We start from the raw sequence: 15,480 nt of genomic DNA on the forward strand, positions 1-15,480 counted from the left end.
TTTCCCCTCCAGGATCGTTCAATCTTCCCGGGGAAACTTTGGAGCAGGAAAGAGAGAGGCCGTTCGATTTGGATTATTATTTTCCCGCAAATGCCCATGACCTTTGATCAGTTGTGCACATCTCTCCTGTTTGCAGTGGTGCCGTGTTTTTTTTTTAGATATATACCGATGTCTATATGACGCTGCTTTTCTAATCGTGAGGCTGGCCTTTCCTTCCTTGTCAAGAGCTCAAACACGTGTTCTCCTGGCTCGTCTCTCCTGCAGAGTCGAGCTGACAACTTGCGTCTGGCGATTGGTGTTCCTGGTGATTCCTCGAACAGCTTCACAATCTAACCATCTGGTATCCAGCCATAAAGCCCATGCGTGATAATGGACGACTTTTGGACCCTCCACTCCACCTATGGTAAGCACCACTCAGTCAGTGTAGACTTTCTCAAGGGGAGCCTTAGCTCCGAAAGGGAATGGCACTCTCTGGAACGGGCTTGCACTCCTTCAGGCTCTCGTCTACCCTGCCCTTTCTGCATAGAAGGACGAGGAGCTGATTCTTGGTTAGCAGTTCCAGTGCTGTTGACACTATTTTAAAGTGTAGACCTATGAGAGCCGGGTTGATTTGGCACGTCCTTGTGGGGTCCACCTTTTGCTCTGGGTTTCTCCTGCCAGCCCTTGGCTTTGTGCAGACCCCCCCCCCTCCCCTCACCGGGCAAACTGTGAGTCTTCTATGAGTACTCAAAGCCCCAGCCCAACCAGGATAAATGCGCCTGAGCATCTTTTGAAATGGGAAGAGAGGTTAAGGGGAGATTTAATAGAGCTGTTTCAAATTATAAAGGATTTTTGACGGAGTCTGCATACGTGAGTGTTCACGATTTGTCCCGTGTTTAATTTTGGATTTGCGTTGATAAAATTGAGCCTGCAGTGGGTCTACTATCAAAGGCGAGGTAATGTTGGACAGGTTGGACCTATATAGATTGGGGTTTAGAAGATTGAGAGGTGTCCTTATTGGAACAAATAAGATACTCAGGGGACTTGACAGGGTGGATGCTGAGAGTATGTTCCTCATAGTGGGAGAGACTGGGACTAGGGGTTGCAATTAAAAATAAGAGGGTCTCCCATTCAAGACAGAATGAGGAGAATTTTTTTTCCTCGGTGTTGTGAATCTTTGGAACTCTCTTCCCAGAGAGCGATGGAGGCAGGGTCAATGAATATTTTTAAGGAGAGGTGAGGGATTCTTGCCGAACAAGGGAGTCAAAGGTCATCAGGGGTAGGCAGGAATGTGGGGTTGAGGCCACAATCGGTTCATCCTCGAGGGGCCAAATGGCCTACTGTTGCTCCTAATTCATATGTTTGCATGCACGGGGAAGAGGAATGAGGGGATTATGCTATGAGGAGAGATTGAGTCGGCAGGGACATTATTTCCTAGAGTTTAGAAGAATGAGAGGTGATCTCCGGATGGGTGAGAGGACGTTTCCCCCCCCTGGGGAATCTGGAACATATGGTCATGGTCTAGAATAAAGGGTGAGCCATTTGAGAATGAGCGGAGAGGGAATCTCCGTGCTTCAAGGGCTGTGAATCTTTGGCATTCTCTACCCGGAGAGCCATAGAACCACAGATTTCTTACAGTGCAGAAGGAGGCCATTCGGCCCATCAAGTCTGCATCAACCCTCTGAAAGAGCACCCTACCCAGGCCCACTACCCTTCCCTATCCCCATATCCCCACCTAATCTTTGGACATTGAGGAGCAATTTAGAATGGCCAATCCACCTAACCTGCACATCTTTGGACTATGGGAGGAAACCGGAGCACCCGGAGGAAACCCCACACAGACACGGGAAGAAAGTGCAAACTCCACCCAGACATTCAACCGAGGCCTTGATATTCAGTCGTTGAGACACAGTTCGATAGATTTTCGGTTACTAAGGAAATTGGGGGGTATAGGAATTGTATGTGGAGTCGAGATGAAAGTTCAGCCCTTACCATATCGAATGGCAGAGCAGGTTCAAAGGGCCAAATGTTTGCTTCCATTTCTTGTGTTCTTATAACTCTGGGTGTTAAGGTACAGGACTTGACATCCTGGGGTAAAGGATGTGGGGTTGCATGCTGGGAAACTGGTCTAAATCGACACAACTTGAGACCAAGGCAGCTTTTCTATAAAATGGCAGCGGCTAGTAAAGGCTTGTCCCACCAGCCTCAAAAAATAGCCCAGCAGAAAATCATTTAGTTTCCTACATTTATGTTTAATGTGTTGACACTCATTGGGACTGCGTTTTTCCATATAGATTGGCAAGACCTCGACCCGTCAGAGTCCACTTGTCAAACAATCAGCACTCTCTTCTCATACAGTATAAGCTTGTTGCTTCCCCTGATTTTGGTATTCTTGTATAGTCCTGATGAGTGTGAGGCAAAAGACTCTGACAAAATCTCTTCTTTCAGCAATACTCAAGTTCTGCACTGCCAACATATAACAACGAGGAGCAGCAGTAGGCAATCTAGCCTCTCGAGCCTACTCCGGCCTTCAGTACGATCGTGGCTGATCTCATCTCCACCTTCCTTCACCTTCACCCCTCTACTAATTAAATCCCATTTATCTCCTCCTTAAATTTGTTTGGTGTTCCGGCATCCATTCCACTCTGGGGTAGAGAAGTAATTCCTAATTTCTGTTATAAATCTGGCACTCAACTATGGCCTCTTATTCTAGAATGTCCAACAGGGGGAAACATCCACTCTACGTCTACCCTGTCAATCCCCTTTAGCATTTTGTACACCTCAATTAGATCTCCTCATTCTTCTAAATTCCAGCGAGTATAGACCTAAACTGCTCAATCTCTGTTCATAGGTCAAGTCTTTCATCACTGGAATCTTCTCTTTTAAAAAGTTGCTGTGAAAAGCCACTAATCGCCACATTCAGGCACGTGTTCGGGTACACAGAGGGAGAATTCAGAATCTCCAAATTACCCAATAGCACGTCTTTCGGGGCTTGTTGGAGGAAACCGGAGCACTCGGAGGAAATCCACGCAAACAGGAGGGGAACGTGCAGATTCTGCACAGTCACCCAAGCCAGGAATCGAATCTGGGACCCTGTGGAGCCATAGTGATAACCACTATGCTACTTCTTTTTTTTTTAAATAATTTTTATTGAAAGAGTTTTTCCATACAGACATTTACCCCTACTAATTTTTAAATTATTTACAACACAATCCCTCTAGGCAAATGTCCCTCCCTCGCCCGCCCTCTCGCGCGCACCAGTCCTCTCCCCCCCCCCCCCCCCCCCCCAGGCAACCTTAACAAACAAGGCAGCCTACAGTTTCAGACATGAGCAGCGAGCAGACTTGCCCGCGTTACAGTCGTGCATGTCCCCCCACGACCCTTGCTGCCCCCCACCTCCCCTCCCCCCCCCCTCCCTCCCTCCCCTCCCCCCCCCTCCCCCCCCCCCCCCCCCCCCCCCCCCCCCCCCGGGTTGCTGCTGCCACGACCCCGAACGTCTATCTCTGATCTAAAAAGTCAAGGAAAGGTTGCCACCGCCTGGCGAATCCCTGTACCGACCCTCTCAGGGCAAATTTGATCCTTTCTAGCTGAATATAGCTAGCCATATCGTTAATCCAAGTTTCAACGCTTGGAGGCCTCGCGTCCTTCCATTGAATTAATATCCTTCGTCGAGCCACTAGGGACGCAAAGGCCAGTATTCCGGCCTCCCTAGCCTCCTGTACCCCCGGTTCTACCCCGACCCCAAAGATCGCAAGCCCCCATCCTGGTTTGACCCTGGACCCCACCACCTTCCACACCGTCCTTGCCACCCCCTTCCAGAACCCTTCCAGCACCGGACATGCCCAGAACATATGCACATGGTTCGCTGGGCTTCCCAGACATCTGACACACCTGTCCTCACCCCCAAAGAACCGGCTCATCCTTGTCCCCGTCATGTGAGCTCTATGCAGCACCTTAAATTGAATGAGGCTCAGTCTCGCACACGAGGAGGAAGAGTTGACCTTCTCCAGTGCATCCGCCCACGTCCCGTCTTCTATCTGCTCTCCCAGCTCCCCTTCCCACTTGGCTTTCAGCTCCTCCCCTGATTCTGCTTCCGCCTCCTGCATTATCTTGTAGATGTCTGATATCTTCCCCCCTCCGACCCAGACCCCCGAGAGCACCCTATCACTCGCCCCCTTACTGGGGAGCAGGGGAAACCCCTCCACCTGCCGCCTAGCAAATGCCTTCACTTGTAAATATCTGAACATGTTTCCCGGGGGGAGCTCAAACTTCTCCTCCAGCCCTCCCAGGCTTGCAAACCTCCCCTCTATAAACAGGTCCTTCAGCTGCCGTATGCCCACCCTGTACCAGCTCTGAAATCCCCCGTCGATGTTCCCCGGGATGAATCTATGGTTCCCTCTTATTGGCGCCGCCAACAGACCTCCCATTTCCCCCCTATGTCGCCTCCACTGCCCCCATATCTTGAGGGTGGCCGCCACCACCGGGCTCGTGGTGTACCTCGTGGGGGGGAGCGGCCATGGTGCCGTTACTAGGGCCCCCAGGCTTGTGTTGCCACAGGACGCCCTCTCCATTCGTTTCCAAGCTGCCCCCTCCCCTTCCATCATCCACTTGCGCACCATTGACACATTTGCCGCCCAGTAGTACCCCGAGAGATTGGGCAGTGCCAGCCCTCCACTGTCCCTACTCCGCTCCAAAAAGACCCTCCTCACCCTTGGGGTGCCATGCGCCCACACGTAGCTCATGATGCTACTCGTCACCTTTTTGAAGAAGGCCCTAGGGAGGAAGATGGGCAAGCACTGAAATAAAAACAAGAACCTTGGGAGGACCGTCATTTTGATTGACTGCACCCTCCCCGCCAGCGACAACGGTACCATGTCCCACCTCTTAAATTCCTCCTCCATCTGTTCCACCAGCCTGGAAAAGTTCAACTTGTGGAGGGTCCCCCAGTTCCTTGCCACCTGCACCCCTAAGTACCTAAAGCTCTTTCCTGCTCGCTTGAAGGGGAGTCTCCCAATACCCTCTCCCTGGTCCCCCGGGTGTATCACAAAAACCTCGCTTTTGCCCAAATTTAGTTTGTACCCCGAAAAGTCCCCAAACTCTGCTAATAGTTCCATTATTTCCGGCATTCCCCCTTCTGGGTCTGCCACGTACAGCAGTAGATCATCCGCATACAGCGATACTCGATGTTCCTCCCCTCCCCTAGTCAGTCCTCTCCACCCCCCTGAACCCCTCAGTGCCATCGCCAACGGTTCAATCGCCAGTGCGAAAAGTAGGGGGGATAGGGGACATCCCTGCCTGGTCCCTCGGTGGAGCCCGAAATACTCCGACCTCCTCCCGTTTGTCACTACACTCGCCGTCGGGGCCGAGTAGAGCAACTTCACCCACTTAATAAACCCTTCCCCAAACCAAACCGTTCCAACGTCTCCCACAGGTACTCCCACTCCACCCTATCGAATGCCTTCTCCGCGTCCAGCGCTACCACTATCTCAGCCTCCCCCTCCACTGCCGGCATCATAATTACATTCAGCAATCTCCGCACGTTCGTGTTGAGCTGCCGCACCTTCACGAACCCCGTCTGGTCCTCATGGATTACCCCCGGCACACAATCCTCTATTCTAGCTGCCAGGATCTTTGCCAGCAACTTGGCATCCACGTTCAGAAGCGAGATAGGCCTGTAGGACCCGCACTGCACGGGGTCTTTATCCCGCTTCAATATCAGGGAGATCAGAGCCTGCGACATTGTCGGGGGCAGAACCCCCCCCTCTCGCGCCTCATTAAAGGCTCGTACCAGTACCGGTCCCACCAAGTCCACATTTTTCTTATAGAATTCCACCGGGAACCCATCTGGCCCCGGCGCCTTCCCCGCTTGCATCTGACCTTTTCCCTTGACTAGCTCCTCTAGCCCTATTGGCGCCCCCAGCCCTTCTACCAGCCCCTCCTGGACCCTTGGGAACCTCAATTTGTTTAGGAAGTCCTCCATTCCCCCTCTCCTCGTCGGTGGCTCAGACCGATACAACTCCTTGTAAAAATCCCTGAAGACCCCGTTCACTTCTTGCCCCTTCTGCACTACCTTCCCGCCCCTCTCCTTCACTCCCCCAATCTCCCTAGCCGCATCTCGTTTGCGAAGCTGGTGTGCCAGCATCCTGCTCGCCTTTTCCCCATACTCATAGACCGCGCCCTGTGCCCTTCTCCACTGCGTCTCTGCCTTCCTGGTGGTCAGCAGGTCGAACTTGACCTGCAGGCTGCGCCGTTCTCCCAGCAGCCCCTCCTCTGGTGCCTCCGCATATCTCCTATCCACTTCCAATAGCTCCCCCACCAGCCTCTCCCTCTCCTGCCTCTCCTTTCTTTCTCTGTGCGCCCTTATGGAGATCAGCTCTCCCCTGATCACTGCCTTCAGGGCCTCCCAGACCATCCCCACCTGCACCTCACCCGTGTCATTCAAGTCCAGATAGCTCTCAATGCTCTTCCGGACCCTTTTACACACCTCGTCGTCCGCTAACAGCCCCACATCCAGCCGCCACAGCGGGCGCTGGTCCCGCGCCTCCCCCATTTCCACATCCACCCAATGCGGTGCATGATCAGAGATCGCAATGGCCGAGTACTCAGCTTCCCGTACCCTCGGGATCTGCCCCCTGCTCAACACGAAGAAATCGATTCTGGAGTACACTCTATGGACGTGGGAGAAAAAGGAATACTCCCTCGCCCTCGGCCTACCAAACCTCCATGGGTCTACTCCTCCCATCTGCTCCATGTACCCCCTCAGCACTTCTGCCGCTGCCGGCCTCCTATTGGTCCTTGAGCTCGATCTGTCTAGCCCGGGGTCCAGCACTGTGTTAAAGTCCCCCCCCATGATCAAGCCCCCTGCCTCCAGTCCCGGAATGAGGCCCAATAGGCGCCTCATAAAACCCGCGTCATCCCAGTTCGGGGCATATACGTTGACCATCACCACTTTCCCCCCCCTGCAGCTTACCCTTCACCATCACATACCTACCCTCCTTATCCGCCACCACCTCCTCCGCCACGAACGACACCCTCTTTCCCACCAGAATCGCCACCCCCCCGGTTCTTTGCGTCCAATCCAGAGTGGAACACCTGTCCCACCCACCCCCTTCTCAGGCGAACCTGGTCCACTACCTTCAAATGGGTCTCCTGTAACATTGCTACATCAGCCTTCAGTCCCTTCAGGTGTGAGAATACCCTTGATCTCTTGACCGGCCCATTCAACCCCCTCACGTTCCAAGTGATCAGCCGGGTCGCGGGACGACCCGCCCCCTTCCCCTGCCGATTAGCCATGTCCTGTTCCCTGCTCGCCCCGGGTCGACCCTCCCCTTCTGACCCGCTCCCCATGGCGATGTCCCCCTCCCCCCACCTCTCCAGTCCTCCACTTCCCGTTTCTGGTCTTTTCAGCAGCAACCCGGTGTCCCTCCCTAACCCCCCTCCCCCCCCCCCCCCCCCCCCCCCCCCCCCCCCCCCCAGGCTAGGACCCCTCCTAGCCGCGATGTACCCTCCATCGTACTCCCGTAAGTCAGCTGGTTCACGCTGACCCGGCTGCTCCTGCCACACTCCGACTCCCCCCGGCTCGGGGGGGGGGCCTCCCCCCCCTTGCCACTCCTCCCTGGCCCCGCTCCAGCGCGGGAAAGGTCGCCATTGCTAGCCACGCCCCGCACTCCTCCCCTCCCCCCTCCTCTGCCCCGCGCGCGGGAAAACAGAGGAAAGCCCGCGCTTTCGCCCTGCCACACCCCACCCCGCCATCTTCAGTTCCACCCCCGTCCCCGTCCATGCCTGTAAAAGAACCCCCCCTAGGGGCCCATATCCCCGATCTGCTCTCCCCCCCGTCCCACCTCCCCAACTTAACATTATAAATAACAGATAAATAACAAATAACAATGTACTTAACAGTCGCCCTCTACCAAACAGCATAAATAACCATAAATAACCATGAATAACCACAATAACAATAACTAAGGGAAGTTGGCAAAGGGGGAAAAAACATCAGAAGAAAAACCACAGCAAGAGTTCAAAATCCAAACAAAGAATTCAGCTGAAAGTACCCGAGCGGCTACGGCCGCCAAGTATCCCCTGGGTCTAATTCGAGTCCAGTTTCTCTTCCTGTACAAAGGCCCACGCCTCCTCTGGGGACTCAAAATAGTGGTGTTGGTTCCTGTAGGTGACCCACAAGCGCGCTGGCTGCAGCATTCCGAACCTGATCCGTTTTGCATGTAGCACCGCCTTCGTCCGGTTGTACCGGGCCCGCCGCTTTGCCACCTCCGCACTCCAGTCCTGGTAGACCCTCACCGTCGAATTCTCCCACTTGCTGCTCCTTTCCCTCTTGGCCCACTCCAGCACTCTCTCACGGTCGCTGAGTCGCTGGAACCGCACCAGCACCGCCCTCGGGGGCTCATTTGCTCTTGGCCTCCTAGCCATGACCCTGTAGGCCTCTTCCAGCTCCAGGGGCGAAGGGACGGCCCCTGCCCCCATCAGGGAGCTCAGCATTTCTGCTACATATCCCGGGAGGTCTGACCCCTCCAGGCCTTCTGCCAGGCCCAAGATCCTCAGGTTCTTCCGCCTCATTCGGGTATCCAGCTCCTCAAAACGGCTCTGCCATTTCAGGTGGAGTGCCTCGTGCACCTCTACCTTTCCCACGAGGACCGTGGCCTCCTCCTCCCTCACAGTCATCTCCTGTTGCAGCTCCCGAATCGACGCCTCTTGGGTCGCCTGGGCTCCCATCAGCCTGGTGGTCGTCGCATTCATTGACTCCAAGAGCTCCATTTTCAGCTCCGTAAAGAAGCGCAGGAGAGCGGCCTGCTGCTCCTCCGCCCATTTCCTCCATTCCTCGGGTGCGCCACCGGCCGCCATTTTGGTCTTCTTCCCCCGCTTTTTTTTGGGAGCTGCTGTTGCTTTCTTTACCACCCCACTCCGGGTACCGACCATAAAGTTGGTCTGATTCTCCTCAGGGAGCCTTCCCCCACCGGGATTTGTCCTTACAGCGCCGTTGGGGCCCTCCAATCGGCCCGAAAACACATTTGTAGCAGGAGCAGCCAAACGTGCGACTTAGCTGGTCATAGCCGCAACCGGAAGTCACTATGCTACTTCTAACGCATTTATGTCCTTCCTCAGGCAAGACGACCAAAACTCTGAGCAGTACTCCAAATGCAATCTTCCCAATGCCCTACACAGTTGCAATAGCACTTGTCTACTTTTATACTCTATTTCTTGAGCAATGAATGCCAAAATTGCATTTGCTTTATTACCTGCTATAACTGCATACTAACTTTATGCAATTTGTGCATGAGGGCACCCAAATCCCTCTGTATCGAAGCATTTTGAAGTTTCTCTCTATTTAGATCATTTGCCTTTTCATTCCTCCAACCAAAATGGGTAACCTCATACTTATCCACGTTAAATTCCATCTGCCAGACTTTTGCCCACTGACCTAACCAATCAATATCCATTTGTAAATTTCATATTTCCCCATTGCAACTTGCTTTCCCTCCTATTTTTGTGTCATCTGCAAATTTGGCTATAGAACCTTCTGTCCCTGTATCCAAATTGTTATATCAATTGTAAATCGTTGAGGCCCAAGGACCGAACCCTGTGGCACCCACTAGTTCCAGCTTGCCATCCAAAAAAGACTAATTTATCCCGACTCTCTGCCTTCTATTGTTTAGTCAGTCTTCTATCCAAGCTAATAAATTACCCCTAATTCCATGGGATGTTACCTTTCATGTGGCATGATATCAAATGCCTTCTGGACGGCCAGGTACACTACGGGTGCGATTTAACTAGATGGGATCAAAGTCCCATGGCAAGCATGTTTAAACGGGACTCGGATTCGATCGGGAGCCTCAGCGGGGAACATGCAGCTGAGGCCGCACAATGCCTCGTTTCCTGCACTGAGGAGCTCCATTCGCCAGAACTCCTCAGTATAGCGGGACATCAAATGGCGTCCCTTTCGCTGGAGCCCCCCAACGCGAACCCCCCATCTCCATAACCTCTACGGGAGGGTTAATGCTTAGAACGTTTTTTGCCATTTACCATCAAGGACCGTGCCATTTTCCAAAGAGTACAGTTGTTTTGTGTGTTCTGTCAGCATCTCTGGCTGATTTTAGGAAATGGCTGCATTGAAAGTCCGAGGAATGAAAAGCAGATAGCAAATGTCCACCTCCTGCACTGATTTCATGTTTATGCAAACCAAGGGCTTTTTTTTTTTGCATTCGATCGGGTCCTGTTTGTGTTGGCATGTCCTGTCACTTGGTCAACATGCCTCACTGTTTTAAAGTTGGGGGTCGTCCTTTTAGGGAGAGATGAGGAGAATGTTTCCCCCAGAGGGTTGTATGACTTTGGAACTCTACCTCAGAAGACAGTGGGGGGGGGGGGGGGGGGGGGGGGGGCAATTGAATATTGAATACCTTTAAGGCAGAGGTAGATTGTTTCTTGTTAGGCAAGGGAATCAAAGGTTGTCAAAAGGGGCAGACAGGAAATGTGGAATTCAAAATACTAACAGATCAGCCATGAACTTATTGAATGGTGGAGCAGGTTTGATGGACCGAATAGCCTTATTCTGCTCTTATTTCAAATGTTACACACGCACCTGAGTCAAAGGGTCATGGATGTGAGCCCCCCGCCACCGTAACCACTCCCGTATTCCCCCCAGCCACCACTAGAGACTCAAGCACATGATCTGAAGTGACACTGCTAATATTGTGGGAGTGCTGCAGTGTCAGGGTCATTCAGATGAGATGGCACAAGGCCAGTCTGCCCTCTCGGGTGAACATAGACGCTCTCAACCATTAACTGAAGAAGAGCGGTTGCGCTCTCCCCTGACCAATATTTTGTCCCTCAACCAGGATGTCTAAAAGCAGATTACCTGCCCGTTAATCACCTTGGCTTTTGGTGGGAGCTTGCTGTGTGCAAACTGGCTGCTGCAATTCCTGCATTGCAATATAAACACCACCTCCAAATGATTCTGTGCCTGTTCTCAAAGAACGTTTCTGAGGCACATGACAAAAAATATGGAGATGTATTTCCTTACTGTCTCACTCTGGAAATGGCTATTTCTCCCTCTCACCGCCCTCCAACAAGGAAAAGTGATGGTAATCATTTTTGTCCATTTCTCTTCCCTTTCTGCCACGGCTCAAGGCTGACTCCATTAACTGATATTACAAAAGGACTGCCCTGAGTTTCCCTCATTTAGACTTGCAGTGCCCTTGAGGTAACTCCCACAGTGCAGAAATTGCCAGGAGCAATGATGGAAGCCAAATGGGTTTCTCTGGCGAACAGAAGACCACAAGAAATAGGAGCAGGAGTAGACCATTCGGCCCATCGAGCCTGCTCCACCATTCAATAAGATCCGGACTGATCTTGGGCTTCAACTCAATTTTCCCACCCACCACCGTATCCCTTAATGGAATTGTTACTGTGCAGAAGATGACCATTCGGCCCATCTTGTCTGTACTGGCTTTATGAATGAGCAATCCCTCGGTGCCATTCCCCCTCCTTCTCCCCGTAACCCTGCATGGTTGTCCTTTTCAGATAACACTTTAATTTCCTCTTGACTGTCTCGATTGAACCTGCCTCTGCCACCGAATATTCTAGACCCGAACCACTCACTATGAGGAAAAGCTTTCCCTCATGTCGCCATGACTTCTTTTGTCAATTGCTTTAAATCTGTCCTCACTTATTCTTGATCCTTCCATCAATGGGAACAGTTTCTCCCTCTCTACTCTCTCCAGACCCCTCATGATTTTGAAAACCTCCATCAAATCTCCACTCAACCTTCTCTTCTCCAAGGAAAACAATCCCAACTTCTCTAATCTATCTTCATCACTCAAGTTCCTGGAACCATTCTTGTGAGTCTTTTCCGCTCTCTCTCTAATATTTTCACTTCTTTCCTAAAGTGGACCCAGAACTGGACACACTCCAGCTGAGGCTGAACTAGTGTCTTAAACAAATTGAACATAGCCTCCTTGCTCTTATACTCTTATTTTCCTGTTAATAAAGCCCAGGATACTGTCAGCTTCATTAATTGTGTTTTTAACCTGCCCTGTCACCTTCAATGACTTGTGCACACATGCACCCAGGTCTGTCTGCTCCTGCACCCTCTTCAGAGTTGTGCTTTATTTTATATTCTCCATGTTCTTCCGATCAGAATGAATCACTTCACATTTCTCCGTGTTGAACTTCATCTGCCTCTTGTCTGCCCATTCTATAACTTCACTATGCCCTTTTGAAGTTAGACACCATCCTCCTCATAGCTCTCAATGCTTCCAGGTTTTGTATCATCCACAAATTCTGAAGTTGTGCCCAGTACACCAAATTCTAAATCATTCAAATAGATCAGGAAAAGCAAGGGCCCCAACGCTGACCCCTGGGAAAAGCTACTTGACTGTCTGGTGGTCACCCATTCCCAATCTCTCTCTGCATACTCTCCACACTGTTTTACTTCTCACTGTTTCCCATCACTCACCAAGAAAACTTTTGCGCTCTCGCCATTCTGTTTTACACCCTGGCCCACACTCGTTATTTTCCGCCACTCTCTGGCTGCTGAGTATTGCTGGTCCTTACTTTTCCTTACTTCAATCAACTCATGGTTTTCCAGCGATGTAACAGTTCAATTTTGTTCCCTTATTTTTCCTCCGATTCCCTATGAGACCAAAAATCTGTCTATCCTAGGCTGAAATGTGTTCCATAATGGAGCATCCACAACCCTCTGGGATCGAGAATCCCAAATATTTACAACTCTTGTGTGAAGAAATTTCTCCTCATCTCAATCCTAAATGATCATCCCTTTACCCTGAGACTCCGTGTTTTAGATTGTTTCCGCTGGTGGGGCAATCTCTCAGCATCCGCTCTTTCATGCTTGTCAAAGAAATCGCCTCTCATACTTCTAAACTTCAGAGAATATGAACCCAATTTATTCAGCCTCTCATTATAGGACAACCCTCTCATCCCGGGGACTAATCTAGTGAACCTTCACTGTACCACCTCCAATACAAGGATATAATTTCTGTCGAGACCAGAACTGCACACAGTGCTCCAGATGTGGCATCACCAAAGGTGTTGGTCACAGCAGTGGTCATGCTTCAAAAACAAAGTACTTCATTGGCTGCAAAGACGTCCTAAGGTTGTGAAGGGGGTTAAATAAATGCAAACTCTTTCTCTGACTCTAGCCTCAGCTGATAGAGGTTAGATTGTCCGAGTTCACAGGAATTATTTTGTATCTCAGACTGTTACATACTCATATTCATTGAGTGGGCCTTGGCGTATTGACCTGTTACAATTAGGTTGCGTGACATTTAGCCCGAAGAGGTGGGTGGATGGGTGTAGTGGACTGCTTCGTCGTTGTGTAGGTGCTGTGTACCGAGGCCATCAACATAAGGTAGTCGTCAGTACATCTAATAAATAATTGAGGAGAAATCTCTTTAACTAGAGATTGGCTATAATGTAGAACTCTCTACCAAGTGGAGTGAATAGCGTTGATGAATATGAAGGGAAGCCAGATAAACACATGAGGGAGAAAGGGATAGATGGATATGCTGATAGGGTGAGATGAAGTTGGGTTGGCGGAGGCTCTTGTGGAGCATAAACACTAGCATGGGCTATGCCTTACATGGGTTTACCTCTACTTTTGCTAACTTCTTATTGGAAGGGGGATCCAGTTGACCCAGCATTCCCTTAAGCAGGTGAACAGACACCTGACCTACTTTGCTCCACCCTAAGTGATCAGGCTGGGCACAATATTGTCTCCACAACCCCTCGATGATCCACACGATTAGTCCTGCCAACAGAATGAATGTAGCTATCTAACATTGTTCTCCTGATATCTGAGTCGAGCTGGATACAAAGAGGGAAAGAGAAACTCCCAGTTTCCTGACCGCAAAAAGGTGTTCTGGAAATATTCTTGCTTACACTGAATACCCTCACTGCCACAATACACCAAATGTACAATCGAAAAGGACACAAGTGCTTGGGGGAGGAGGTGACATCAATATTTTCCCAAACCCAACTTCCACTAAATCCCTTTTGTATTATGGGGGCTCGGGTTTCAATCCCAACATGGTAGATGGTGAAACATTGAAAATAGGTGCAGGACGAGGCCATTCGGCCCGTTCGTGCCTGCCATGCCATTCATTATGATCATGACTGATCATCCAACTCAGTAACCTGTTCCTGCCTTCTCACCCATATACTTTGATCCCTTTTGCCACGAGTGCTATATCTAAATCCTTCTTGAAACCATACCGGGGGCGATGTAACGTAAAAGTTTCTAGTGTCACTTGTGGTGGATTTCGCTGGGAGTTTCTCCCTGGCGCTTTCGCCGAGTTCCCCACCGCTATTTAACACACTTTGGAGGGACTTTCTGCACAACCTGCCGCACGTTTTTCAGCAGTGGACGCGGCCCTCCAGCGGGATCTTCTGGTCCACTGTTGTCAACAAGATTTTCCATTGAATGCACCTCAAGTCGCCGGAAAATCTGAGGCGGGGGTGCACTGTCAGTGGGACCGGAGGGTACTACCGGCGTGAAGAGCCGGTAAATTCCACCCTCAGTCACTTTTTTGGGCCCTGGAGAGTTTCCCTCGGTTAAAGCCCACACTTCGAATAATTTTTATCACTCGTTTTAAAACTGGGGTGCTGAACTCGCTGGCCAGACCGGCTCCTCAGAGATCAAGCCGCCAATTTGAAAGGATGACCCGATCTCTTAAGTGGGTTAGTGGGCCACCCACCCATGTGCAACATCACCCACCACACACATGGGCATTACCCCACACTTTCCAAGGTTATGGGGTCCCCTTTTCCTGCCTTCCCTCGCCCCGATGCGAATTTGCAGTGCCACCGAGGCACCTTGTCAATGCCAGGTGGCAATGTCAAGGTGGCAATGTCAAGGTGGCAATGTCAATGCCAGGTGGCAATGTCAAGGTGGCAATGTCAATGCCAGGTGGCAATGTCAAGGTAGCAATGTCAATGCCAGGTGGCAATGTCAAGGTGGCAATGTCAATACCAGGTGGCAATGTCAAGGTGGCAATGTCAATGCCAGGTGGCAATGTCAAGGTGGCAATGTCAATACCAGGTGGCAATGTCAAGGTGGCAATGTCAATGCCAGGTGGCAATGTCAAGGTGGCAATGTCAATGCCAGGTGGCGATGTCAAGGTGGCAATGTCAATGCCAGGTGGCAATGTCAAGGTGGCAATGTCAATGCCAGGTGGCGATGTCAAGGTGGCAATGTCAATGCCAGGTGGCAATGTCAAGGTGGCAATGTCAATGCCAGGTGACGATGTCAAGGTGGCAATGTCAATGCCAGGTGGCAATGTCAAGGTGGCAATGTCAATACCAGGTGGCAATGTCAAGGTGGCAATGTCAATGCCAGGTGGCAATGTCAAGGTGGCAATGTCAATGCCAGGTGGCAATGTCAAGGTGCCCACGTTCAAGGGGGAGGGCCGGGGGGGCTGCCCTGTCCTGTCCCTGACCACCCAGGGGCCTCGCGAGGCATACTGGCTGTCGGGA

The 15,480-nt window shown here is 51.3% G+C and overlaps 1 protein-coding gene across 1 annotated transcript in view; it reads left to right on the forward strand.

Annotated features, from left to right (window-relative positions):
- The first annotated feature begins 236 nt into the window (after window positions 1-236).
- Window positions 237-15,480, forward strand: part of LOC119964237 (retinoic acid receptor RXR-gamma-B-like) — a 172,092-nt gene continuing 156,848 nt past the window's right edge. The window contains exon 1 of the mRNA XM_038793519.1: window positions 237-403. Within this exon, the coding sequence (XP_038649447.1) occupies window positions 370-403 (34 nt within the window). The 5' untranslated portion in view covers window positions 237-369. The remainder of the gene's footprint in view (window positions 404-15,480) is intronic.

Source organism: Scyliorhinus canicula, chromosome 4 (genome assembly GCF_902713615.1).
Source record: "Scyliorhinus canicula chromosome 4, sScyCan1.1, whole genome shotgun sequence".
Classification (NCBI taxonomy): domain Eukaryota; kingdom Metazoa; phylum Chordata; class Chondrichthyes; order Carcharhiniformes; family Scyliorhinidae; genus Scyliorhinus; species Scyliorhinus canicula.